The 27717-nt window shown below is 46.0% G+C and overlaps 2 protein-coding genes and 8 non-coding genes across 11 annotated transcripts; 9 read left to right on the forward strand and 1 right to left on the reverse strand.

The window, feature by feature from the left end:
* Positions 1–3331: 3331 nt before the first annotated feature.
* Positions 3332–3404, forward strand: TRNAR-ACG (transfer RNA arginine (anticodon ACG)). The gene has a single exon. It is a non-coding gene; the product is annotated as a tRNA-Arg (tRNA).
* Positions 3405–3846: 442 nt separating this feature from the next.
* TRNAV-CAC (transfer RNA valine (anticodon CAC)) lies at positions 3847–3919 on the forward strand. The gene has a single exon. It is a non-coding gene; the product is annotated as a tRNA-Val (tRNA).
* Positions 3920–4027: 108 nt separating this feature from the next.
* HMGN4 (high mobility group nucleosomal binding domain 4) lies at positions 4028–6380 on the forward strand. Its single transcript, XM_066247113.1, has 2 exons — positions 4028–4201; positions 5615–6380. Exon 2 carries the CDS (start codon positions 5683–5685, stop codon positions 5953–5955), a length of 273 nt encoding a protein of 90 aa, XP_066103210.1. The 5' UTR covers positions 4028–4201; positions 5615–5682; the 3' UTR covers positions 5956–6380.
* A 6852-nt stretch (positions 6381–13232) lies between these two features.
* TRNAK-UUU (transfer RNA lysine (anticodon UUU)) lies at positions 13233–13305 on the reverse strand. Its single transcript has one exon. It is a non-coding gene; the product is annotated as a tRNA-Lys (tRNA).
* An 859-nt stretch (positions 13306–14164) lies between these two features.
* On the forward strand, positions 14165–14236 carry TRNAA-CGC (transfer RNA alanine (anticodon CGC)). Its single transcript has one exon. It is a non-coding gene; the product is annotated as a tRNA-Ala (tRNA).
* A 657-nt stretch (positions 14237–14893) lies between these two features.
* On the forward strand, positions 14894–14967 carry TRNAI-AAU (transfer RNA isoleucine (anticodon AAU)). The gene has a single exon. It is a non-coding gene; the product is annotated as a tRNA-Ile (tRNA).
* A 1021-nt stretch (positions 14968–15988) lies between these two features.
* Positions 15989–16060, forward strand: TRNAP-AGG (transfer RNA proline (anticodon AGG)). The gene has a single exon. It is a non-coding gene; the product is annotated as a tRNA-Pro (tRNA).
* Positions 16061–16343: 283 nt separating this feature from the next.
* TRNAK-CUU (transfer RNA lysine (anticodon CUU)) lies at positions 16344–16416 on the forward strand. The gene has a single exon. It is a non-coding gene; the product is annotated as a tRNA-Lys (tRNA).
* Positions 16417–18247: 1831 nt separating this feature from the next.
* On the forward strand, positions 18248–18336 carry TRNAY-GUA (transfer RNA tyrosine (anticodon GUA)). Its single transcript is given in 2 exon segments — positions 18248–18284; positions 18301–18336. It is a non-coding gene; the product is annotated as a tRNA-Tyr (tRNA).
* Positions 18337–21170: 2834 nt separating this feature from the next.
* Positions 21171–26468, forward strand: ABT1 (activator of basal transcription 1). Of its 2 annotated transcripts, XR_010727469.1 has the most exons (4): positions 21171–21458; positions 22397–22602; positions 22750–23817; positions 24253–26468. XR_010727469.1 is itself a non-coding variant. In XM_066246768.1 (3 exons), the coding sequence occupies exons 1-3, from the start codon at positions 21218–21220 to the stop codon at positions 23128–23130; spliced, it is 828 nt and encodes a 275-aa protein (XP_066102865.1). In that variant the 5' UTR covers positions 21174–21217; the 3' UTR covers positions 23131–26468. The 2 variants fall into 2 exon arrangements, 1 of the variants encoding a protein (XP_066102865.1); XM_066246768.1 differs by having other exon boundaries at positions 21174–21458; positions 22750–26468.
* The last annotated feature ends 1249 nt before the right edge of the window (positions 26469–27717 follow it).

The raw sequence follows: 27717 nt of genomic DNA on the forward strand, positions 1-27717 counted from the left end.
CAAATTGAGAGCATTAGCATGAATTTCTACTTTGTTGTGAGGGCTTATGTGAGTATTTGTAACTGTTCCCAATGTATTCTGTGCTCTGTATGGTCCTTGGGAATATAATTTAAACAAATGGCTTTAGTGAAATCCTGAACAGTGTACAAGTTGTCGCCATAGCTGTGAAAGTATCTTCCCAAATGAAACCTGTAAGTATGATTTGCTGTCTTGCTTAATATCTGTTGCCATGGTGATAATGCTGAGATCAACATTTCAGTATTTCTAAACTGTATCAATATTTGAAGAATTTCTCTATCAGACTATCAGGCACTGACTTCGGCCTACATATATGATTGGGGGCAGCGTGGCTGCTAGATTTCTTGTTTTCATTAAAATATGAAAGACAATGAACTCAACACACAGTTTGATTGAAACTCCATGAAGTAAGTACCTATACTGCTCACAAAAATTAGGGGATGTTTCAAAATGAATATGAAGTGATAAAAAAAAAGAAGCATTTGATCTTTTTTATTAAACAAGAACATCAAAAAAGCAAACGACAAGTCAAAGAAAGTTGTTCAATTATGCAAGTGAGATGCAAAACCAACTTTTATTTCATTGGTGAAAATGCACTATACAAAAGGCTGTAAGTACTGGAGTATCGGTATGTTCCCTGATCCCCTAATTTTTGTGAGCAGTATATTTTTTTAATATTATAAGATGCATCATCATATCATTAGTCTGCTTGGAGCCAGTATAATTATAAACAGCACAGTAACACCTCCTAATGGCTTTAACCAAACTGTGGCAGAATATCAGAAAGACAGCATGCGTACAGTACGTGGTTTGGGTTTTTCCTTTGACTGGCAGCAATCAAAATTTGTACAGAAATTCTGAGAAGTCAAAGGGGTTTCTTTGCTTTTTTTTTTTTTAATCAAGCTAGAGGTAAGTCTTGGGAAGAAGTCTTGAGACTTACAGCAATCATGTCCAGAAATCAGGGTGTGAAACTTATTTCCTACTTAATTCCTAGTGTGACCATAAAGGGGCACGGAAAGTCCTCACGTTGGCTTTGTTCCACACACCTGACATTGGAGAAGGTGCAGACTGCTATTTCACAGACTCTGATGATAAAGTAAAAAAAGGTGGGAGCGGCAGACAGCGCTATTTTCCATATGCTTGGGACAGAAACTGGAAAAGGGGTAGTCTGTGAATTTCAGTGGAAAAATATCATTTTATTTTTGACTACACAAGTAAAAACTGAAATTTTGTGTATTCTTCTTCCATTATAATTATAGGCAACAAATCACAGTTGTATTTCAGCAGTTTTGACTTTATCACTATTGAAAATCACAATTTATTTATGTATTTATGTATTTATTTATTTATTTTAGCAAGAGAGACAGATGGGGACAGATGGACAGGAAGGGAGAGAGAGGAGAAGCATCAAGTCTTCGTTGCAGCACCTTAGTTGTTCATTGATTGCTCTCTCATATATGCCAGCGATCTTGGGCTCAAGCCAGCAACTTTGGGGTCATGTCTATGATCCCACGCTCAAGCGGGCTTCGAACCTGAGTCCTCATTGTCTCAGGCCGGTGCTCCACCCACTACACCACTGCCTGGTCAGGCCACGTTTTCTTAAAAAAAAATTTTTTTTTTCTAAATTTCTTAAAATGTCATTTTTAAAAATATCATTTTGCTCATTACTGCTTTAAAATGTATTTATCAGATCTCCTGCTGATATGGTCACTTAGTGCACTAATAAAGGAGTACAAATACTACTATGCCATTTTTTAATATTGAAGAACATGTTTCAGTATGATCGGTTTCCCTTTGAAATCCTATGGGTTTATCTTTTCATATATATTTAAAACTATTATTCCATGATGGAGTGCACCAAACTTCCCTAGGGGAAATAGTATGAAGCCAGGTCAGATGACTCTTGTTCTGTGGTCTAGGGAAGAATCTACCATGGTCTGCTTTAATGAGAGCAGGAACATGGGTATTTTTCTTAAGGATTGTTCCGACCTCACCAACTGAAAACAATTATTTTCTAATCTCAGTATATATATTCTCACTGTCAGGCAGTTTTACCACATCTGTTCAGTAGCCCTCAACTTATTAATACAACGCTACCAGGCGTGGGGATAATGCCTCCTCTTCAGAAACATCGAGAGGCTGAAACGCACAGAGAGACACTACTGTGCTTCCCGAGAAAGCAAACGAGTGAGCCTTCATGTGCGAGTTGGCGAGGTTCTTTTTAAAGGTGTCCAGTGCCGAGATGTACATCCTGCGGTCTGAGCAGCACACAGGGAAGGTGCTTAGCACAGTCTTCCTTAGCAATTTTTTTGAAATAACTTATCCTAACACACAAGAAAGAAAGTTAGATCATGCCACCCTCCAATAGCTTCCAGTTTCCTATAGTAGCAGCCAAAGTCCTTACAAAAGTCTGCAAGGTGGGAGGTCACGTCCGGGTCTGCTGTCCCTGTCCACTCAGCGCTGGCTCTTCACATTACTGGACTGGCCCAAGCAGGCTGCCACTTCCAGGCCTTCCCAACATCTGCACTTCTCTCTCGTCCACACCTTCCTTGCCGGACTTTTTTCTATTTCTTTTCCCGGATTTTGCTTTGTTTTTCTCCACACGCTTATCACCTTTGTTTTACTTATTGAACCATAATCTGTGTCAGATGATGAGGGACAGAAGGAGGTGATGCAGGGGCAGAGCAGGCTCTGGGCTGCCTCCCCCTGCCAACACTGCGGAGGAACCCCCACCTGAGCACGGTCAAACCTGTAGGGAACTTTCATGAGTGTATTTGAACCAAACTGATATGACAGGGGAGCAAGATCTCAAACGCTCTGGAGAACGAGATTTGTGGCTTCTTTTCTGCATTTGGAATGGAGAGTGAAGGTGGGAGAAAACAAGGTGCAGTACAATGAACAGGACTACGTGCTCCCCGGAGGGTGGTTACGCCTCCGAGGGGCCTGAACAAGGGGATTAATTCCATCGGTTCAAAAGCTTGTTAACCTAGATATACAAGAACAATGGACAGGGGCCTGCTGAAGATGAAATAACCTTTTACTAAAGAATTATAGACTGGGGGCGTGACTCCCCACCACGACCTGTCCATTTAGGGGTTTGTGTTCGGATCACCCATGAGGTTACTGTCGGTCAATGACCTATGAAAAAGCCTCTTTGCCGTTCACAGGGTCCGGGAGCTGGTCTTCCAGGGCGCGGACCTGGGAGGGACGTTGGTCAGGCACTCGGCCGCATCACAGACCCGGGGGAAGACGGGCACCGGCGCCGCCGCCTGGTTTCTGATGAAAACAAGCCGTGGGGGCCGGCCTCCCACGTGGGCCAGTGGCGCAATGGATAACGCGTCTGACTACGGATCAGAAGATTCCAGGTTCGACTCCTGGCTGGCTCGGTGGACGCGGTGTCCTTTTACTTCTTCGCCAAGCCCGGTGGTAACTCCGGTGGTTCCCCCGGCGGCGGAGGAGGAAGTTCCTAAGAAGCGGGAGCGGCGTCCACCACCCGCAGCCGACACCTGCGCGGTCTGCCGCCCGCCCGCCCGCTGCGCCGCGCTCGAAGGAAGGGCGGCTGTGAAGTAACGTTAGCCAGAGGTGAGGCGATGAAGATGTGGAAATTCCGGCTGAGGAATAATAACGAAGAGTCGGTCGGTTGTAGCGGTTCAAGCCTCTCTTTTGTTCTCCCGCACCCAGTCATTTCCGGTATAAACTGTCGGGCTGGGGGCACGCGCAGGGCGCACGCGCACACAGCGACGCGCGACGCGGAAGCGAGGGGGCGGGGCACAGAAGGGGCGGGATGCGTGAGGTGAATAGTGAGTTCGCTGAGGGGCTGGGTATCCTGTTTCCGTAGTGTAGTGGTTATCACGTTCGCCTCACACGCGAAAGGTCCCCGGTTCGAAACCGGGCGGAAACAACACGTGTCCATTTTCCTCCTTATGTAACGAATTGGTTAAAACCCTCCTTTTCTTTATTTTAAAAATTTCACACCCTCCCTAAACACGAGCCTCCTTTTCCCGTCTTGTTCGCCCCCGAACCGTGGTGCTGACGTGGGTGCGGAGCGGGGCGGCCGCAGAGGCGGACCCGAGGGGAGTCGCGGCCCAGGCCCCGGAAGCGCATCCTCAGCTCGCGGCCTTCCTTCCCGCGGATCCCCGACCGCCCCCCGGGCCCCGCCACCAGGGGACGGCCTGGACACTCGGTGAGTGCGGGGCGTCCGGGCGCCTCCCGTCCCCGCGCTCCGCGGGGGTGGGGATCGTGGCGGGGGTTCCCCTTCGTGCCCGGGTCCGAGATGTCCCCGCTGGGACACCCTCCGAGGTGACGCCGGCGGGCCCAGGCTTCCCTCCCCTGGGCCTGCGCTCGCGTCCCAGGCGGCAGGACCCCACCGTTCACGACGGTGGTCGCGCCCGGTTCCGGCAGGACCTGCGCCCTGGGTGGCCTCGGTCCGGCCGCGGTAACGGGATCGTCCGATGCGTTTTGGGAAACAGGTCTCGTGATTGCAACCTGACGGCCTCCGCGTCCCCTCCGCAGTAGCGTTGCCATCGCTGCTGTTGTCTCCATCCCTAGATCTAAGGGGCAGAGGCGGGTCGCTCAGGTCACATAGCCCAGGTTCCCTCGGTGCCTGACATGAATGATGCGTTTGTGACGCGCTCCTGGCGAGAAGGGCAGAGCCGGCCTTTCCTACTGAGCTGCTACCTTTGTTTCCGCGGGCGGCTGCGCTCCGTTCCCGTCCCATCCTCGCCTCTTAGACCCCGGTTTTTTTTTGTCACTTCGCTGGGTCCCTTGGTAGCAGGACGTAACCCTGGGGCCTGCGCTCAGTTCCAGTTTGTCCGAGATCTTTTTATTCGCGGACCCAGCTACAGCAGTCGGGAGGCAGGGGTCCCAGGGTCAGGCGGGGTCAGGGATTGTCCCCTCGGCCTTTCCCTGTGTCAGAGGACAGCAGGGCGTCAGCTGAGAAACTGGTCGCCTGGTGACAGTTTGTTCGACGCCCGTCGCTCAGCGCATCTTCCCCGTCCCCATCACACCGTTAAGGAAGCGCAATGCGGCCCCCATCACAGAAGGAGCCCGCAACCCAAGGAGGAGGCAGACGAGTCCAGTTTAATAGGCGACTTAGTGCAGAAACATAGTCCCGGGCGGCGGGACGGGGGGCATCTCCGCGTCCACAGCCAGACACGCGGTTTCCCGGCTGAAGCCGGGGGTCTGCGCGCCCGGCGAGGAACGTGAGTGATCGGAGGGGCTGGCGCCCTCTCTGCGTCCAGCTTCTCGGGAGACGACATCCAGGCGCCGCGGCGCGGAGAACTGCCCGGATTCTGCGACTGCACAGCGCCCTCGTGTGCGTCCATCGTTTTTAGAATGTCCATTTTGTCCTTTTCTCAAGAATCTGTAGGAATTCTTGATATTTTCTGGACTCTAATCCTTTGTCCGTTCTGTGTGTTGTGAATACCTTTGCCCAGCTCAAAATGGATCCTTTTCCATTTTATATGCTACCCTTTATATACACAAATTATTCATTTGAATATAATCAGATTGGAATATTAACGTAGTTACATCTGTCAGCCTTTCCCTTTATAATTGACACTTTTTTGTGTGTGTCTTGTTAAATAAATCTTTCCAGGAGCAGTGTGAGGAAGACAGAAGAACCCCTCTGGCAGGCAAAGCCACCCGCGAAGCACTGCTGCCACCATGCCCAAAAGAAAGGCAAAAGAAGATGCTAAAGGTGACAAAGTGAAGGTGAAGAATGAGCCACAGAGGAGGTCGGCACGGTTGTCCGCTAAGCCTGCTCCTCCAAAACCAGAGGCCAGGCCTAAAAAGGCCCCCGCAAAGAAGGGGGAGAAGCTGTCCAAAGGAAGAAAGGGGAAAGCGGATGTTGGCAAAGATGCGCTCAGCCCTGCGAAAACCCACGATGTCTCCACAGCCCAGTCACAGAAAGCAGAAGGCACCAGAGATACCAAGTGAAATAGGCTTTTTTTCATAGCTCTGTACTTCTAATGACTCTACTGTTTGAAATACTTCTTAAATTTTATAAAGATGTATGTAGGGTTTTTTTTGTTGTTGTTATGTTGTTAGCACACGAGACACTTTGTTGTCTTTTCTGAAAAGGTCAAATCCCATTAACAGAATGTTTAGAAGCTGGATTGAAAGGGGGTAGGATTTTCTATCCTCGTTTTTGAAGATTATTCTTGATTTCATTCACACGTCAGCCACTTTGGCTCAGAAGACTTATAGTGCGGGGGAAGCCAAACATCCTGTCTTCTTTCCTGATGCCCTCAGCATGTATTTACCTGACTTCTGAAATCAAGACTCATGATGTGGCCTTGGCACCCCTAAAATCGGCCGTGTTGGGTAGCAGTGCTCACGCTTTCTGGTGGTGACATCAAGAGGGTGTTGCTCAAAAAAGCCAAGATTTCTGTTTGTAGTTTGTGGATCATGGCACTGAGAATCTGGAACTTTTAGGGCTTTGTTTTGTTTTTCTCCACGTCAGAATTGACCCGTGAAAAGATCTTAACATGTCTCATGTAAAATGTATATCCCTACTGAAAACTTTCCCTGTTCAAAGCAGCAACAGACAATTTGGGTGACTTTTGAGGAAGGGGTTCTGGAAGTTGTAAAATTTTATATAGACTGTTATCGCCGAAAGTAACTTTTTGTTTATTTTATTTTATTTTTTGGTATCTGAAAAAGTGGGATACAAATTAGCAGTGAGAGGAGGATCACTTCCTACCCAAACTCATGAAGAGATTTTTTTACTGCCTTGTAGAAGTTGTATAGTTTTGCTTTTCACACTTATCTTTAGTCTTTCCTGAACTGACTTTTGTGAAACGTATGAGACAGAAGTTCAATGTAACATTTTTTTAAACGTATGGGTAAGTGGTTGTCCCATCACCACTTTTTCAAGTTTATCCATTCCCCCGCTGATCTGTAACACTGGCTCTTTCATAAATCAATGTGGTGTGTGTGTTGGGGGCGAGGGGGCTGTTGGTGGTTTCTGTTCTGACTCATCGGTCAATTGGTCTAACCTGTGGCCGTGCTGTACAATCCTGAGTATTGCAACCTTAGGGTCGTGATATCCAACCTCCACTTCCAACATCTCCACAAATTTTTCTTCCTCAGGAGTGTCTTGGCTATGCTTAGCTAGACTGACAAGTTCTAAATCAAACAAAAAAAGTGTTGAAGTTTTATTGGATTTGTTTTGAATTTGTAAATTACAGTGTTGAGTCTTTCAATCTAGGAACCTAGTATACATAGCTCCATTTATTTAAAATCTTTACATATCTTTCAATAAAGTTTTATAATTTTCTCCATAAATGTCTTCTTTGTTAATATTTCCTAGGGACTTAATATGCACTTTTTGATTCTATTTTATATGGTATATTTTTAGTTTCATTTTGTTTTTAGCTAAAGTTGATTTTTTTTTAATCCAGTGATCTTGCCAAATTCTCATTAATTTCTATATTTGTATATTCTTTGGAATTTTCTGCATAGACAACCATAGAGTCTTAATATGTAAACAATTCTTTCTTTAGCATCTTATACCATTTTTCCTTTTTCTAATGCTAGACATTGTCCACATGCCCAGGGAGTGAGGAGGAAGTAGTAGTGAATAAAACAAAGTCTCTGCTTTCACCAAGCTTATATTTGGGGAGGGGGAGTCAGATGTAGAAAATACACATACTTATGTGACAGGGGGACTTAAGAAGTGTGAGTACTACTTGGATAGGGTGATTAGGTGATGTTTCAGCAGAGCACTTAATGAAGTAGTGAAACAAGAGAAGAGACTAAAGGAAAAGCATTCCAGCAGAGGGAACAGCACATGCAGAGGTAACATGGAACTAGACATGCTGAGGAAGAACTAGGAGGCAGAAGTAGCTGAATTGGAGTGAGGATAAGAGTGACAGTTGTTATGACTACCGATATGGTCAGGAGCCAGAAAATGGATGACTCTCCAGGCCATAATTTTTCTCTGTGATGGGATACCATTATAGTTTTGAACAGAGAAATGACAGTCTAAGAGGTGTGTGTGTGTGTGTGTGTGTGTGTGGCGCATGGACTATAGGTTGTAAGGGGGGGAAGAATTAAAGGAGGAAAACCAGTTAGATGGCTGTCTCAACTGAATTGCTGGAAATGCTACTTTATCCTGACATATTACCATCCTTCTTCTCAACTATGCCCACACCATTTCATTCCATAAAGAATAAACATTTATCTGTGCTTTTTTCTTACCAAACAGGTCAGGATTAAAGATAAGCATTCTCTGTTCTCAAAGTCCAAAGAAGTCAAGTGATAGATATCTCTAGTGTGCTTAGTGTTGTGATAACGCTGGAGAAAACTTAACCAGCCTGCCAAAACTTGAAGGGGTTTTAGAGAGGGCTTCCTGGGGCATTTCGACACCTAAACAGCAAAATGAAAACAAAAGCTCTGGTCAAGCACAGAGTGGGGAAAAGGCTTCTAATAAGATTAATGTTTGCAAGGATGTGAAGAGAATGTGGTGCATAGCACATGTTCAAGAAATTGTTGCATCAACAAAAAAATTAAAAGGCATAAACAAGTTATATTAGGTTTTTAAAACAATATTTCTTAAGTATTTGTTTGCCAAAGACTGTGTCTGCCCAATGATTTACATGCATAACTTTATTTCCATAACTATGAATTCAATAATATTATTTATACTATCCCATGTCATATCTACTACATGTAATAAACATAGTTTACAAACTAAAGTTATAATTTCCAATGAAGAAGGGTAGTAACGAAAGGATAATAATTTCTAGGGGAAAAGTGGTCGTTGAATTCAGAGCGTTAGTATATCTCCAGAAAAATAAAGCTAGCAGGAATACTGTTTTTTCTACAAGGACCCCAATTTTTTAGACAGAAACATTCCTGAAGCGGGGGAGGAGGGCAAATGAGGAAAACGTTGTCAGCCTTTACACGTCCTTGCCCCCTTATCCGATCCATTAAGTAAGCATTTACATTTCTATCTGTAAAGTCATAAATTAACACCCTGGTTTACAAACATTTTAAGAAGTGGGGTGTCTGATATCAAGCAGCCTGAGGAATCCAGAATTCTCAATCATCAAATTTATAACGCTCAAAACGGACGGAAGAAGACGGAGGGACACTTATTTCCCCGTGTCCGCCGTCGTCCAACTTCGTCGGGTCCCGGCGACCCAGTAAAACAGACCAGACTCCACTCCAAAAAGCCTCCCGGGCCGCATTATGCAAATGACTTAGGAAAGCCCTACAGCAACTTCCGGAGGACGCGGCCCGCACCGCGCGGACGCACTTCTGGTCCCCTCTAGGCCTCTCGGGCGGCCTCCTTCTCGGTGACCCCGCGCGCCGACCAGCCTGGATTGAACGCTGGTTCCCAGGCGGCGGGGAGGCTGTCAGCGTGGTTTCCTCGCGGGGTTGCCCCTCGGGCCCCTCGCAGACCTGGCTTGGGCTTCTGTCCCGGTCTAATTCCACGAGCCCTTTCGTGAAGTTCAGACGGAAGAGGTCGGTCAGCACTAGGAGGTCGCCTCGGGGCAGGGTTGCATAATTTCTTTGGTGTCTGACAGAGACCTTGGAGTCCTTCTCGAGATGATATTTTAAAAAGCAACAAAAAACGCGAAACATAGGTAACAAAGAAAATCAATTATACTGCGAAATAGATACCAAACAATTGAAAGGATTTCCTATATAGCCCCACGTGTTGCTTCTTCATTAATAGAATGCATTAAATATTAAACATCAAGAACCCTCTTATGACGGTTGTAGTTTTAAAATAGTTAAGTAGGAAATGTTTGTAACACCTGTATAGTGACATGAAAATACCTGCGCTTTTTCTTGGTGGCAAAGCCACAGGCACTTCTCTTCCAACTGTAATTCATTGCTACGTGAAGAATATGCTAAAATTTCAGTTAGCGGTAGAGATTTTAAAGAAGTAATTTTTTTTTTCTCACCCAATTCCCCAAGTTAAACCCCGCAAAAATGCCTCACACAGTGCCAGGTATGTGGAAAGCCCCTTCCCCGCAATGCACATATTAGTAATTTTATTATTACTTTTTTGCACCTGCTCAAATTTCTTTTAGGTGACAGGATGGAATTCATTACATGAAGTGTTGAGTTGGAACAAAGATAAATTAGAGTTCAGTCCATTAATTCAGATATGTTAACCTGAAAATAAAAGACCAAAGTGAGAGGCAAAAGGTATTTATTTGAGATTAATAGGAGTACCTGTTGGGCAAGCACTGATTCAAACAGAGCCCAGATAGTGTTCTCATGAGGAGACAAGGCAAGGGGTATTTATGAGAAAGGGAAGAACAATTTTATCAGTAGAAGGAAAGCATTGTTATTGGTGCAGATAAGACAATGTCACGATGCTAACTTGAAAAATGTTTTTAATTTTCAGTCCAATAATCATCAGTCCAGTAGTCAGTCTATCTGCTTTCCTGTTATCTTTGCAACCAGTTCTTTGGGGCACAATGTGGCTCTAGACCAGGGGTCCCCAAACTTTTTACGCAGGGGGCCAGTTCACTGTCCCTCAGACCGTTGGAGGGCCGGACTATAAAAAAAACTATGAACAAATCCCTACGCACACTGCACATATCTTATTTTAAAGTAAAAAAAAAAGGGGGGGAACAAATACAATATTTAAAATAAAGAACAAGTAAATTTAAATCAACAAACTGACCAGTATTTCAATGTGAACTATGGGCCTGCTTTTGGCTAATGAGATGGTCAATGTCCGGTTCCATATTTGTCACTGCTAGCCGTAACAGGTGATATGACGCGCTTCCGGAGCCGTGATGCGTGCATCCCACATCACCAGAAGTAGTACTGTACGTGAACCATGCTGCGCTTTGTGGTGCCGCCACATACAGTACTCCCGGAGCACAGGATGAGGATGGATCCTGTGCTCCTCTCACTGACCACCAATGAAAGAGATGCCCCTATTGGAGGTGCATCGGGGGCCGGATAAATGGCCTCAGGGGGCCGCATGTGGCCCGCGGGCTGTAGTTTGGGGACCCCTGCTCTAGACCCAGTCCAAAGGGTATTTTGCCCCCTTTTTTTTAACATCCAGAGGTTTGAGACATAAGACTGCAAAGGAGTACTTATGGGGTAGCAGCATTTTAAAGAGGTTCCTTTTTTCTATTTTGATATTCTCCATCCTTTTTATTAAGCTCTTTCCTTGAAAGCAACACTGATGAATTAAAGCAGCATTGGTGCTGTATTGTTAAGTGGCTCATTTTGGGTATATCATGTCATTGTTCATCTCTTGTTCGTCTCTTGTCACCAGGAAGGCTCATTCCTGGTATGTTATGTCCCATGTAGACAGGAAAGTGGTTTTGTAGGAGCCCTAGGCCAACCATTTGAGCAACAAAAATGCTAGAACAGAGGAAGGCTTTATCATCATGTTTCTTTAAGGGCAGGGAAACATCTTCTCATCTTCTGTAGTTTCTTCTTTTTCCTTTCTTTCTTTCTTTCTTTCTTTCTTTCTTTCTTTCTTTCTTTCTTTCTTTCTTTCTTTCTTTCTTCCTCCCTTCCTCCCTCCCTCCCTCCCTCCCTCCCTTTTCTTCCTTTCTTTCTTTCTTTCTTCCTCCCTTCCTCCCTTCCTCCCTCCCTCCCTCCCTCCCTCCCTCCCTCCCTCCCTCCCTCCCTTTTCTTTCTTTCTTTCTTTCTTTCTTTCTTTCTTTCTTTCTTTCTTTCTTTCTTTCTTCCTTTCTTTCTTCCTTTCTTTCTTTCCTGTCTTTGTGTGTGTGTGTGTGTGTGTGTGTGTGCGTGCTTTTTGTTTGTTTATTTGTTTCTTCTGCAGTTTCTTGAACTTTTCTTGTATAAAGTCTCATAGACCTTAGTGATTACCTCAGAAATGTTGAGTAACCATTATCAAAGGAGTGTCTTTATAGCATTGAGCTGTGCAAAACAAAGTTTTATAACAGCAAAATTTTCTATAATAGCAAAATTTTCTATAATAGCAAAATGCTATGTACAACTTGAAGAATAACTGAACCAGGAGGCAATAACTGAGGGCAGTCAACTGAAGATTTATCTTTGCAGTTAGAAATTAAGGGGTGGGTGATGGGGAAGTAGTGTAGCGAGTGCTTGGCCTCTCATATTATTTGTGAAATAGGAAGGAACTAAAGTAAGAAAAAAAAAGGACAAATGAATATGTAGATTATACAGACCTGGTTGGGATCCTTGTGTTAGTTGTCCACAACAGATGTCATCTGCTTTATTTCCTAGTAATTTTAATTTCAAATCCCCTGTGGGTTGATCAGTCCAGTTAGGATGTGTTCTTTTGTTCTGCAGGTTTGGTGCCCGTTTGACTATTTTTAACAGCAAGAAAAATAAAAATCTAATTTTTCTGTTATCTTCTGGATCCATCAGGATGAAATTTCTGCTTTGAGCAATCATCAAATGAAGTCTCAATCAAGGACTGCCAAGCAAGGCACCTGGGCACTCAGGTGATTTGAGGCTTTGGATCAGTCCAGGCCAGGGGACTTGGGTTTAGGGGGAAGGGTGGAGCAGTCAGGTTACTCAGCACAGTACCCATTGCCCTGTACCCTGTCACATCTCCTCTTAGTGGTGACCCTACAGCTCACTGTTTCCCAGGGAGGAGGACTTGAAATCAACCTAACAATGGGTAGCACCCAGCATTTTAAAGAATCAGAATCTTGAAAATAACAATGCAGGGCATGTAGAAGATTATATGGTGATTTAGGCCACCTTTGTTCCTGTTATTTGTATATTTTCTGGTTGCAAAGATCAACTAGACTTCAAACTGGTTCTGGTCAAAAACTGGGAAGCCCCTAGGCCATGAGTTCTCAGAGGCGGCCCCACTACCAATGTCCAGTTTCCGCGAGCATCCTTGGAACTGAGCAAAGCAGGTGATCTGAAAGAAGCAAGCACACTGACGTACTTACTGCTGAGGGAGACATTTTGCGCTTTTGTTGCTTTTTCAAGAACAGTTTGACCTTTGATAACTGGTAACTACTGTTACTAACATTTTTACTCATGCTCTAGATGAAATATTTTGTGTGCTGTGGCTTACAGGCACGTTACTGAAACTCCCTTCTCTTTTCCGAACAAGCCCGAGTTTATGATTGGGTTGCTCAGAATTCCCTCTCATTTAAAAAAAATTTTTTTTAGAAATCAATCCTTGATTAGAGAATATCTCTCATTTGTTAGATACATCAACCCGAGATTTCAGAGTACCTTTTTGGTGGAAGGAAACAAAGAAGAAAAAAAAAGAGTGAGAACGCCCGAACAGGGACTTGAACCCTGGACCCTCAGATTAAAAGTCTGATGCTCTACCGACTGAGCTATCCGGGCTCTCTGGAGGAGTGGTCCTCATATTAACTCAACTAAAGGTAACTGTAAAAATTGAAGGAGACAAGTCATTTTAGTTTTAGCTGTGATTCTTGTTCGGAGCGTTGTTCACACTACCAAGCTTAGAAACTCAGCCGCGACGAGGTTGTATTTCTTTTTTTCTTTAAGAGTGAAGTCAACCCTACTACATTAATAATAATGTCCTTCAAACTCTAACTTTATATATATAAAACTTTATACATATATAAAATATACGGTATAATATGTGTATAGATACTGTATATCTTTAGAGTATATGGATACATACCAGACTGCGTAGAATTCAGTCCAGTCGAGAACTGCCGAAGGTTGGCCCTTCGGTTCCTCGGCTTCCCGGAGAAATAGCTCAAATACTCTACGCCTGAGCCCCAACAGAGCACTTTCAAAAGGAAGCCGAGTCGATACTGTGCTTTAGTGAAATAACATTTTCCGCGGCACCTTGAACACCGAAAGAGGGACAGAGGAAACAGTTTGATTTTGTGCTCGGCCTCAGCAGTCTTTGGAGAAAAGGAAAAAAAAAAAGAGAATAACAATAAAAAGAAAGCTTTTAAGGGAGCGCCCCGCGCTTGTTTCCTGGTCAGATCTCAGGTACTTAGATTGTGTTTCGAGGCTGACAAGGAACCGATGTCTGCAAGGCTTCCTCCACTTGCAATACCCATAAATGTTGCCACATCAGCCATTTCAAGGTTTCTATGGATAAAGAAAAGAGAATTTAGCTTTACAGAAACTCTTGGAATTGCGAGGCAGTGCATGTGGGGGGGGGGGGGGGAAATAGCAGATTTAAAAAATTGGGGAGAAAAATAAGGCAACCTGGCACCGGGTCGGGGATGTAGCTCAGTGGTAGAGCGCATGCTTCGCATGTATGAGGCCCCGGGTTCGATCCCCGGCATCTCCAGCCCCCAGTCGCTTTTTTTTTTCCCCCCACCTACGCAAAAAGTGACATTTAAAAAATATCCAATCACGCCCCTGGTGGGCGTGCCGGGTGGATCCCGGTCGGGCGCATGCGGGAGTCTGTCTAACTGCCTCCCCGTTTCCAGCTTCAGAAAAAAAAAAAAAAAAAAATCCAATCACTGTACGCTATATTCTGCTCTTCCATAATTTCCTACAGTGCTCTTTCAGCCACAGCGGGTAGAACTTATAGAGTTGTGTATGTAGAGAGGGGAGTTAGATTGCTTTAAAGTATTGAATATTTTGGGAGACAACCCCCCCCCCCACACACACACCAAAAAAATCACCCAATAGAGAAGCCGAAGAGGAACTGCCCAGCCCTCATTAAATGAACGGCTGTCTGTGGTGTCTGGATGGCCTGCAGGACAGAAAAAAAGTTATCCTGAGAACACAAAGAGAAGGAGATGTGTTGTTATTTCCTGGCTGCTGCGTCATGGAACCGAAAAAAGCGGGCCTACATTGCTAAAAGGAGAAGGTTAACTCGCTGTGGGCGAGTTCAGCTGCTGGAACACCACCACATTATTCGCAGAAAAGAAAAGAAAAAAAAAAAAAAGTTAAGATTAGAAGTCTCTCTATTAACTTTTCGAAAAGCATTTCATCACCTGGCCGGTTAGCTCAGTTGGTTAGAGCGTGGTGCTAATAACGCCAAGGTCGCGGGTTCGATCCCCGTACGGGCCACAGGTAATCCTCTATTTTTATTTTCTTTTTCTCCATTCTGCAATTAAACGACTCCTGTGATTCATGCGTTGAGTTACTTTTCTAAAGAAGCCGGCCTGTTGCGCCTCCACCACCGCGGACCACGCAAGGGAGCCCAGACTACCCACCGGCACCAGTGGAGTGCCTACAGCGTTGGCTCTGAATCAGCAGAAAAGCAACAGGACACCTTGGTGCTTACTCAGTTCATCAGAAGGAAGAAGAGGGTCACCGGTTAGTCAGTGTCCAAACACTTCCCTCGAAATGCTCTAACACAGCTAGGTCTTGAGCGACTGCGATGAAATGAGGGGTTTCCATCGGGGCGGATCATCAGAGGACTCTCCCTGAAACCCTTTTCCAGGACCTACCCCGCCCTCTGTCGCGGACCTGTCTGTCCCTCAGTCTGTCATTTCCTGGTGGGACGCCTGTCAAATCAGCCTCACTTTGCACCAGAACAGACTTTCAGCGCCCGAAGTGTGTATCTCCTCGTACTTTGTGCAGCCCGTTTCCTTCACTTATCCAAGACTTCACAGCTTCATATCCTGCCGACTAAATGTTCACTATTTTCCGTGGGAAATGCTGAGCTCGAGTCCAGAGCTCCAGGTGGGTTTGGGATCGCGCACGGGGCCGGGTTAGCCCCGCGCTTACGCTTGCAGGGAGTCTTAGGACCTTGGCAAAATAGCAGCCTTATAGGGCCTCGCTCCAGAGGAAGGGCACAGGTTTCTGTGTGAAACAACTCCATGGTTGTTTCTCACTAAAGATGGCCCAACGACCTTTGAGAAATAAGACTTTATATACTGTCTTTAGAGGATTTGGTTGCGGGAAAATCCGGGGAAGTTCTGAGTGCGACGTTGACCTAGTTTTCCATATATATAAAAAAAAGGAGCAAGGTGGAGGAGATGGAGAGAACGAAAATATCAGTTATAATCGCACACATTTCTACATGAAATACAAAAGAAAAGTTTACTATTTATTTAATATATTCAGGAGAAAAGCACAGTCGTCGGGCTCGTTGGTCTAGGGGTATGATTCTCGCTTAGGGTGCGAGAGGTCCCGGGTTCAAATCCCGGACGAGCCCCAATGTTTTTACCTCTTTTTGCCTTTATTTATTGCTGCATTTTGTGGTCAGTTACTACAGGTTGGTGACAACGGGGGAAAGAAGAAAGATGTAATTAAAGTGGGTGAAACGCACGCTAATAATTTTATAGAATGTGACAGTCCTCGATTTTTGTTATTTTGCCTATAAAACAAAAACAGACTATCAAAAAGAAAATCCAGAACCTATCCAGAACCTTATAGTCTCAGTTGTTCCGAATAGAATTTTGATATGTTCATCATTATGAAAGGCCTTTTCCATGGGCGCCCGGCTAGCTCAGTCGGTAGAGCATGAGACTCTTAATCTCAGGGTCGTGGGTTCGAGCCCCACGTTGGGCGATCCTTTTTAGTTTACTTTTAAATGTTTTTCCACCTGATTTGTGTATACCCATTCCCTCCAAAAGAGGTCTATCTCACCACTTTCAAACAAGGAAGAATAAAGCCCCACATTCTTAAAACATGGAATTTTGAAATCTCGGTGAGCAGCCGCTGCTCTGGCTCTGCCGAGCAATTTTCGGCCGGGCTGTAACTCCTGAGTGCGGCTACCCCGGCGGGAATGCATTTCTCGGGCCTATTACCTGTCTGGTTAAGTTTATTCGCGACTTGACAGCTTCGTGCGCTGCTGCATAAATGTTCACTATTTTCCGTGGGAAATGCTGAGATCGAGTCCAGAGCCCCGGGTGGGTTTGGGAACGCGCACAGGGCTGGGTTAGCCCCGCGCTTACACTTGTAGCGGGTCTTAGGGACCGTGGTAAAATAGCCTGCGGATGAGTGTGAAGCACTGTCCCTACCAGAAAGGGTCTAGGATGCAGAAGGAAGGTGCAGAGATGTTGGAAAGGTAAAATGTGAAGGTGGACAAAACGATCCAAAAGAAACAGTTTGATGAGCAGAGAGGCTCAGAGGCAACAATGTCCCTGGAGAGTCTTGAGAATGGTGGTGACTCCACGTTCTGGGCCCAAGCACATGTCATCGTGGAAACGCTGGGAGACACATTTTCTGTTATCATTGCCTCCGACACCTTTTCGGTTTCTGATTACTGACACCCAGACAACACAATGGACCCCATAAGTTATGCTGTTTCCAAACTTTCTTTCCTTTCTGTGGCAAATAGAAGGACTAACCACTCCCACAAAAGGTTGCAATTGCCCACAAAATAAAATATAAAGGTTTAAACCTGTTTTTCAAAATCCAAACTGCATTTCTACCCTCAAGTCCTCTTAACTTTCTACACCTTAGAAAATACAGCTCTGTCCGGCCACTGACTTTTGTTCACTTTGTTCACCAATTTACCTTTTGTGCTCGGACGAATCCATGTTGGTTGTGGAGCGGGTCAATTCAACCCTGTGCTTCGCCAATATTATCCCAGATAGAAGAGGATTTTGTTATTTTTAGAGTGACTTGAAAATCAGTCTTTTGGTCAACTTGACCAAGACTTTCTGAGATTTCCCCGTCCCTCTGTGAAAATCCCACTGTGCACGTCTTCCTTTATTATTCCTTTGAAGCTTTTGCACGTTCACTGGTATATGTTTCACCAAAGCACCCATACACAATAAGTAGAGAAAGTAGACGCATATACCTACCTCTTCATTGATTCTAAAGGCCAAATTAACCACACACTTACCCCCCACGACTTCACTAACGTTGTTCTAATGTTCTCTCAGTCCTCAGGACAATTCAGTAGAAACGCCTGTGTTGGGGGTATCTGGCTGTCCGTATGAATTACCCGGGGAGTTCCTTAAATTTCAGATTCCTGAGCTCCATCCCAGACTTATTCAATCTGAATCTCTGATGATTTAGAAACCATTTATTTCCTTAGGGGTGATAATGATGGGATATGTAGGATGCCCTCATACACGTCTGTGCACGCTGAAGTATCTAAAGAAGAAAGGTCGTGACATCTGCGACTAATTTTCAAATGTGACAGCACAAGAAATGCCAACACGCACGAAAGAGAGAGGGGGAGAGACAGTGAGAGGGGCAAGAAGAAGGGACTTCTCTGAAGGGTCCTTTCTGCAAACCAGCGGGCGCTTCTGTTTTCTCCTGGGTCCACGTCAGTGGATTTCTGAGGGTCCGAGCTGACTCACCCACAAGACCGATGCGTGTGGACCGAAGCACCTGGCGCTGTCAGCGCAGAGTCGGCACCCGCGGAGTGGGAGAAGTTGTCGTGCTTCCTTCGATAGCTCAGTTGGTAGAGCGGAGGACTGTAGCGGTGAATGGTCAGACATCCTTAGGTCGCTGGTTCGAATCCGGCTCGAAGGAAACCAATATTTTGCGTTTGCTTTTCATCATCCCCGATCCATCTCAGTCCCACAAGTCTTGGATGGACATCTCTGTATTTAATAATTAAGACTGTCGCTGTGCGTCGAATCTTTGCTTTTATATATTGTGATTCTCCGTGGCCATGATTAATACGGGCGATCAGATTTCAGGCCCTCAGTTCTCACGGAGGTGGTGCCGCAAAGAAGTCCGGAGCCCCGAGCATGCGATCAGGACGCGACCCAGCAAGCTCGGGGTACAGAGCCGTGAAGATCCCGCGTCCCCCACCCACCCTCAGGGTGACCTGGAGCCAGGGGAGGGCGGCCTGGCGGACCCGCCGACCGCGGAGTCCTGGTGGAGCACGCACGCCCCCTGCTGGCCCGAAAGAGTTTTCCCAGGTGATGCCCACTGCCCCGCCCACCTGCGGGACGCAACTCGGACTCCACGCCCACCGCCCTCTTTCATTTAGGTAACGCCCGGCCGTTCTCAACCGTGGCTGAGAACGGTTGGTGGACATCACAATCTCCTTGGGAGCTGTTACAAGCGCCCCTCGCTTGAGCCACTTTGCAGGTGGACACCCATCCACCCCCCACCCCCCGCGTGGGTAGTTTTGAAAGCTCCCAGGTTATTTAAACGTGCTGCAAGGTTCGAAAACCATTGCCACAAAGAGAAACAAACATTTTAGAAAAAAATAAAGAGGAAAAATAGGTGCGATTTTCTACCTGCTTTTGGAATTACAAGGTACAGATCTCTCTTAACAATATAAAGCATTTCATCTTATTTCTATCGTCTCACAAAATGTGATCCCGAATACCTATTGAAGACTCCTCATCTGCAAAAAGGTATTAGATCAAGGTAAGGAAGAATTGCCTGAGGATTTTGTACCTGACAAGGTCTTGGATCTTTCTTCTCATGCTTCAGAACTTGTATTCAAACCTGCAAACGTGAGAGAAAACCCAAAAAGCTGACTCTTGTCTATAATCAATAATCACCAGTACGTGGCAGTTGATGGAATAGACGGTGGGCCCCGGAGGGAAGGGATGTCAACTGAGAACATTTCAACAATGTTATTCATAAAACTGGAGAATGCGGGCATCGATCCCGCTACCTCTCGCATGCTAAGCGAGCGCTCTACCATCTGAGCTAATTCCCCTCTGCGGTGTCCTAGTGCCCCGCCCTTACACTCCTTAATATTTGGAAGCGATTTAACTTTTCTGATATAAGTTGTAGTTGGCCTAAAAACCAATAGGACTAATAGTGGGACTACGAATCAATGATGACCAAACAGTCCGAGGATGAATTCAAACAGCGCCACCTCTAACGTGCTGCACGGAGCTGGATTCTGTCTGGAGATACCCGCAGAGGGTAGGTGGGCCGAACGTAGTCAGCGAAAATACCTGCTTAGAAACTGGATACCAGTTTATTTAATACTGAAATCTACTTTTGCAGAAGCTAGTGTTCTTTCCTTTCGTAAGGAAAGTTCAGGTATACCCAGGCAGGAAAATCAAGTTTCTCAAGCCATAGGAAGTCCGTCACCCAACCTTCAACCACTGCTTTGCCTGATGTGGCATCACGAGAAACTTTCCCGTTGACACTTAATGTCATTTTCTAATTTCACTGAAATTAGGGAAAGAGGTTCAAAATTAAGATGGAGAAGGTGGAACACCTTATTTAAGAAAGTGATTCTGTGCCTAGGCTCTGCCAGATATGCAGGGCGGACCTTCCTAGATCCTTACAATGTTTTAATGCTTGCTCTCCTCCTTTTTCTTTATTACGGTCAGGGCTGACGAAAAGTGGATTTCCCCCTCCGCATTTAGACAAACGAGTCCAAAACATAGGAGTTCTCCGTGTGTATAGAAACACACCATTCATTTAAAAGCGGCGCGATGTCAGCCTTGCCTTGATTCTCACCACCACCTGGTTATTTTCTCAACACTCTTCCCTGGACAGAATCGACCCAGCCACGGAACTCAGTCGGCCTCCACTCATTGGTCTCTGCCTGTTTATTTTCCATCGTTCTATAAGGAATGCAGGTGTAGAATTGGAGTGAAAGAAAGTAGCCCGCCTTAACCCATCGCTCGGATCCATGGATCTTTATCATCGCTGCCTGTGAAACGGAAGGGATGGGTTTGCTCCCGGTCCCCCAGTATGAGGTCTGCCCTCCCGGGAGAACACTTGACATTCTACAAAGGCAGAACTTCGCAAACCGTTATCAGAAAATTCAGCCTCCGAGCACGAGGAATCCAGTCAGTGCTGAAAGGCAGTGCCGGCCGACGGGGTGCCCAGTGGTTTGCCTCCCGGGAGGGTGGTGACAAGCAACACCTGTCACCAGGAGAACACAAGGAAAGGGGAAATGGTCCAGGAGCGCCATCGTGCGGCCCCTTTAACAGCCCAGCGTGGCGGCTCAGAAAGCCGGAGGGCTCCTGGAGAATGACAGCGGGCCGCAGAGAACAGAATAAGGCGGTGTCTCCTATTTATGCAGCCACGCCTGATATCGCCACCGCCCCTAAGACATTCCCAGCCACTCCGAAAATCCCGGGAAAGCCTGCTGCATCCGCCATCCTGCGTTTCACAGGTATTTTGCAAGCTACTCGGGTAGCGCAGCCTTTTCCGAAGCGCCTCTTCCGGTCCGCCTTTTCCAGTCTTCTCCAGCGGCGAAGTCAGACTGCTTCTGCTTTCCCGAGCCTCCGATCCACCTATTCGCTGGGTTCGAATCTCCCGCGGAGCAGGAACCCACTTCCTCCCTCTGCTCCCCGGCCCCGCCCCCTGCTCCTCGGCCCCGCCCCCTGCCGCTCACCCCCGGCCCTCGCCGCAGGCTGTCGCACACCACGCGCGTCAGACGGCGCCGTGCTTTACGGCTGTCGTGCTGCACGTCTCGGCCAGCATGGATGCCGAGGAATCGGAGCCAGAAGCCTCCGAGCAGGGCCTTCTGGAAGGGAGAGACCGGGAACCAGAGGCAGAAGAGGAGCAGGAGGAATCCGAAGAGACGACGGGAATCGCCAAGAAGCGAGTGGTGCCAGGCATCGTGTACCTGGGCCACCTCCCGCCCCGGTTCCGGCCTCTGCACGTGCGGAACCTTCTCAGCGCCTACGGCGAGGTGGGGCGCGTCTTCTTCCAGCCCGAGGGTGAGTGCGCGGGTCCGAGGGGTTAGGGGGGCGAGGCCGGCCGTGGTGAGTGCGGCTCTTAAAGAGAGCTGATGTGGGTTTTAATGTCGCCTCCGCCCCCTCCTTGTCTGGCCCGAGTTGACCAGTTTTGTTAAATGAGCACAGCCTAGATAAAAGCTCCTTTCTGACGAAAATGAAGACATTTCGTTTGTCTTTGCGGTCGCGGGGAGGAGACGGGAGAGGATCAGCCGCCCCCACCCAGCTTTCCAACGGGCACTGATTGATGGGCATGGGAGGCCCGTGCGGGTTTCAGATAGAACATTCAGGTCAGACCCGATCAAGGGGCGTTCACTTGAGATGAATAAGAACAGCTGTTCGGAAAGCATTTATTCAGGCAGAAACCCAAAGATTGTTACGATGGGGAGACAAAAAAGCAGGAGGTGTTGATGAGAAAAGGAAGGGGACAGTGACATCAGGAGAAGGAAGGCGTTGCTATTGGTGCGGGTAAGCTAACGCAGTGATGCGAACTTCAAACAGTATTTCTAATCCTTAAGTTCAGCAGTCGTCAGTCCCGTGGTCATTCCCTCTGCTTTCTTGTGATCTTCGCAAAAGTCGTTTGGGGCACAAAGTTGCTTTCGGCCCAATCCAAAGGGCTTTTTGCCCTATTTAAACATCCACAGGTTTAAGGCATAAACGTGCAAAACAATTCCTTCGGGATGGCAGCTCTAGCACCAGCTTTAAGTGGTTCTGTGTATATTTTGACAGGAGTTGACTTTGAAAAAGGATTGAGTGATACATGGGGAGAAAGGGTAGACATTGCAGTTTTCAGCTCACTCCCCAGCAAAGACCTGGAGGTAGGGTCCTGGCCCCGGGCAGGTTTTGAGAACGGGGCAGGCGGCATTGTAGTGAGTGGGTGCTGCGTCTCCCTCCATGACCACTGCTCTGTCTTTGGCACACAGACGGGTTCGTGCGGCGCAAAAAGAAGGCAGCGGCAGCCTCGGCCACGGGAGGGAAAAAGCGGTCCAAGTACAGCAAGGACTACACAGAGGGCTGGGTGGAGTTCCGGGACAAGCGAGTAGCCAAGCGTGTGGCCGCCAGTCTGCATAATACGCCCATGGGCTCCCGCAGGCGCAGCCCCTTTCGTTATGACCTGTGGAACCTCAAGGTGAGGGGATGGGCTTGTCTGCTACATCTCTCGTCCTCCTCCCTCCCCATCCCCAGCCCAGGCACCTCTTTGACCTCTTGTTGGCCCATTTTCTCTCCCTCCCCGACCTCTCCGACTCAGATCTTTTCTTGTTTTTCTTATCTGCAGTACCTGCACCGTTTCACCTGGTCCCACCTCAGTGAGCATCTTGCGTTTGAGCGCCAGGTGCGCCGGCAGCGCCTGAGAGTCGAGGTTGCCCAGGCCAAGCGTGAGACTGACTTCTATCTTCGAAGTGTGGAGCGCGGGAAACGCTTCCTTGCTGCGGATGGGGACTCGGCCCGCCCAAATGGCTCCTGGGCCTTTGCCCAGCGTCCTACCGAGCAGGAGCTAAGGGCCCGGAAGGCAGCTCGCCCAGGGGGCCGTGAACGGGCTCGCCTGGCCAATGTGCAGGACCAGGCCCGCTCCAACCGAGGACTCCTTGCCAGGATCTTCGGAGCCCCACCACCCTCAGAAAGCATGGGGGAACCCTCAGTGGTCAGGGACCCTTGAGGGGCAGGGAGTCCCCTCTACCTCCTAGCCCAGTCCAGAATTCTGTCTATCTAATAATGACTATGCAGAGACATTTTGTGTTTCTGAGATCAGGAGTCTCTGGTGAGTGTCCACACATTTTTGTGGGCCTCCCCTCCCCTCTCCTACTCCTGTGCACACCTGGCTGAAGTGCCTAATTCATACTCATAGCATGATTACCACTACTGTAAATGCTTGTTTTGTCTTACTTGATTCTTGGCTGCCTGCCTCCTGCCCATTGGTGCCTCTATAACAGGGGTCTCCAAACTACGGCCCATGGCCACATGTGGCCCCCTGAGGCCATTTATCTGGCCCCCGCTGCACTTCCTGAAGGGGCACCTCTTTCATTGGTGAGAGGAGCATAGTTCCCATTGAAATACTGGTCAGTTTGTTGATTTAAATTTAATTGTTCTTTATTTTAGATATTGTATCTGTTCCCGTTTTATTTTTTTTTACTTTAAAACAAGATATGTGCAGTGTGCATAGGGATTTGTTCATAGTTTTTTTTATAGTCCGGCCCTCCAACCGTCTGAGGGACAGTGAACTGGCCCCCTGTGTAAAAAGTTTGGGGACCCCTGCTGTATAAATTCCACTTCCTGAGCCCAGGAAGAGCCTTGTATGGAGCCAGAGTGATAATGGCTACCCCAAGCAGCTATTTAAGAACCACAGGTATGGGCTGCAGCAATCTCCTTTTCATTTAGAAAGGATTAGCAGTTGGGATGAGGGTTAATGGGATGGGACTGGCTTGGGAACTACCCTCTAAATGTATTTATAGAAAAGTAAGAATTATATATTTAATACAGTCTTGTAGTTGGGGCAGGGGGCTGTAGGGTAAGTTACAACTTAAGTTTCTTTAACCAAATGAAGGGCATTCAGGAAGATATTACTGCACATCTCAAAATTAATTCAGAAACATTTAAAACACTCTAGTGAAAATCAGGAATGAATGAAGATACACCCTATTACCACTACTTCTCATACACTTTGTATCCTGGTGATACAAAGACAAAAATGAAAACAAAAATCAAGTGGAAAAGAAAATTGACATTTGTAGTAGGTGATATAATTTTAACATAAGTTTCAAGAAAATTGGTTTTGTTGCAGATTTGAGCATAATACTGTCCATAAAAATAAATAGCGCCCTGATACACCAGATAAAGATGCCACAGATATAAAAGAAAATGCACTGAAGTAGGAACACAAATAAAAGATGTTATACCTCGCTTCTAAGTTGCCCAGCTATACAGGAATGGGTAAGTATTCACTGCAATTGTATTGACTTGTATCAACCCAAATTTCTATCAATAAGGGCATGGATAAATTGATGTTATATAGTGGAATATTGTACCAGGGTTTAAAAGTTCATATGAATGAACTTAAAACAGGTGTTTTTTGGGGTGTTTTTTTTTTTAAGGAGAGGATGGGGGGAGGAGCAGGAAGCATCAACTCCCATATGTGCTTTGACAGGGCAAGCCCAGGGTTTTGATCCTGCAACCTCAGTGTTCCAGGTCAACACTTAATCCACTGTGCCACCACAGTTCGGGTGAACAGGTCAACTTTTAAAAATTGAAAGATACAAGTTTAAGAATTCTATGGAGAGTATATCTGGTGTATCAAGCATAAATATCTTCCTGTCATGACTTTTATAAAGACACATTCAGCAAAATACACTATTCCTGAGAATGGTGGCCAGAACAGCAAGAAAGGTAAGTAGTGAGTGGTATGATTGCAGAGTAACACAGAAGGCGTCAACTCTAGCTGGAATTTATCTTCATTAAAAGGAAAGTCCTTGCCTGACCAGGCTGCGCAGTGGATAGAACGTCGGACTGGGATGGGGAGGACCCAGGTTCGAGACCCCGAGGTTGCCAGCTTGAGTGCGGGCTCATCTGGTTTGAGCAAAGCTCACCAGCTTGGACCCAAGGTTGCTGGCTCGAGCAAGGGGTTACTTGGTCTGCTGAAGACCCACGTTCAAGGCACATATGAGAAAGCAATCAATGAACAACTAAGGTGTTGCAATGAAGAATTGATGCTTCTCATCTCTGTTCCTGTCTGTCCCTATCTATCCCTCTCTCTGGCCCTGGCCAGTGGCTCAGTGGATAGAGCGTCAGCCTGGCATATGGATGTCATAGGTTTGATGCCCTGTCAGGGCACACAGGAGAAGCGACCCTCTGCTTCTCCCCTCCTCTCTCTCCTCCCTCTCCCACAGCCATCGAGCATGGCCCTGGGCACTAAGGATAGCTCTAGACTGAGCATGGACCTCAGATGGGGTTGCTGGCTGAATCCTGGTCGGGGCGCATGTGGGAGTCTGCCTATCTCCCTTCCTGTCACATAAATATAAATTAAAAGAAATAGCCCCAACCTGTGGTGGGATAGAGCACCAACCTGGAACATTAAGGTCACTGGTCTGAAACCCAGGGCTTGCTTGGTCAAGGTACATGACATGCAATCAGTGACTAGAGTAAAGCAACTACTCTTTGTCCACCCCACCCCCCATCAGTAAATAAAATCTTTCAAGGGGGAAGCCCCCAGTCAGGACATATAAGAATCAACCAATAATTCATAAATAAGTGGAACAACAAACATGTTTCTCCCTCTCTAAAATCAATAAATTTAAGAAAATAAAATGGGAAAAGTCAAAAGGTTAAAATGGGTATCTGCTTATTACATCATTTTGTACCGTATATCATTAAAATATTTTACAGTGATTTTTAAATGAATTATTGCCAGGCACAAAATATATTTTTATTAATACTTCAGTGCCTAAATGAAGCTTGATTAGATGATTCAGTTGATTACTGAGAATTATAGTTGGTTGCTTTGTAAAAGGAGAAAGATCCTAGTCTGACTCAATACAATGGAATCTAATGTAAATTAGTCTACAGAAAAGATAATCTAATAAGACTGATTACCAGGTTCTATTTTCTATGTAAAACATCCTGGGTTTACCAGAAGTGCTTTTAATTCCAGATGTGCATCAATTTGTTGTGTTATGATTTTAACTTTACAGGTAGGAGACAACACTTGTCACAAGTATGGCTCAATTAATTAGTGTTGACTGATTATATATTAACTGATTTGCTCATCATTTTGAGGTGTCGCAATGAAGAATTGCTCATCATCATAAGGTGTCGCAATGAATTGATGCTTCTCATCTCTCTCCGTTCCTGCCTGTCTGTCCCTATCTATCCCTCTCTCTGACTCTCTCTGGCCCTGGCCAGTGGCTCAGTGGATAGAGCGTCATTTTTCCCCATATAAATTTTTCCCCATACAAATGTGTATCTGTCAGATGTCACCAAGGTAACTAAACAGCTTTGTCCTTTTGAGTTTGTTAATTATGATCATTTTCATCTTTCACTGTTTGGTACTTTGCCCCTAGATCCCCCAAAACACACACAAATTTTAATACTTTAAACTGGATTCCCCGAATCTTTGACTCTGCCATGCTTATTAAATTTTTTGCTTCCCAGAAGATACTTCAGTTAATGAATCCCTGACCACTTTTTTAATAGTACCTCTCTACTGAGCTTGGTACAGAGACCCAAGTTTCCAGCAATCACCTGTGACGGCAATTACTGCAACCTGTGTTAAAGAACATTAGAATCAAAGAACTAAGAATAAATGTTAGATTATAACTTCATTATAAAAGATATATTTAGAGATAACTGCACAACCTCCTTTAATGAACTAGTGAAACATAAACCTGTAAGAAATATATCAAAAGAAAAAAATGTATGTATCATACCAGAAAAAAGTGAACACATTTTGTTATGTTCAGGTGTGTTTGAATCCTCTTCAATTTTGAACATTTGATGTGTTGAGTTCTAAAATTTTCAAGCTTGCTTTGATAAATCTATACAATAACCGTAAGTCTGTGGGACCTTGATAATATCATTTCATTCTGGACCTCAACAACTATGCATGGTTAGTGGTAGGGTATAGGTTTCCAGCTTTTCTATGCTATAGTATCACGGTGTAACTTATTCTAAATTAGAAGTTAGCTGAATGGATTCTGAGAATCCTAAAGTCTCACCTTTTTTGAACCTCAGTGAGGATATTTATCCTCTCGCCCCCCCCCCCCACACCCTTCCTCAGAACACAGGTCGGAAGAAACCTATTGGGCGCCAATGTTAAGTAAATACTCGTTTATGATTTCCATAACCCAGGTCCCACCCCCACTGTAATTCTTGTACAGGTAAGCTGGACTGTATTATTGGAATAACTGTCAGATACAGAAAATGTTGGCTGGAGGGGTCTCTGCTCTTTCCTATGTTCACCCACAAACCTCAACCCTATACATTTATAGGTAAGGAACACTATAAACCAGAATGAGGAAAGAGAAAGTGTTCCCTGATCATTTAGAGCTGTCTGGGCTGACCTGTCTGCCCAACACCTCTAGAAGGACGTGTTTCATGATAGGACCTAATTATTTTGAAAAGGATCTTTAACCCTCTGCCCCGTCACACCTGAAGATCTCCACTCCTCACCATGGGCATGTTTGAGTTCTCATGCTGATGCAACAGTACTAGCGCTCTTGCCCAGGGAGTGGAGCCTGGGAATCCTCGCTGAGAA

Source organism: Saccopteryx bilineata, chromosome 11, assembly GCF_036850765.1.
Source record: "Saccopteryx bilineata isolate mSacBil1 chromosome 11, mSacBil1_pri_phased_curated, whole genome shotgun sequence".
Classification (NCBI taxonomy): Eukaryota; Metazoa; Chordata; class Mammalia; order Chiroptera; family Emballonuridae; genus Saccopteryx; species Saccopteryx bilineata.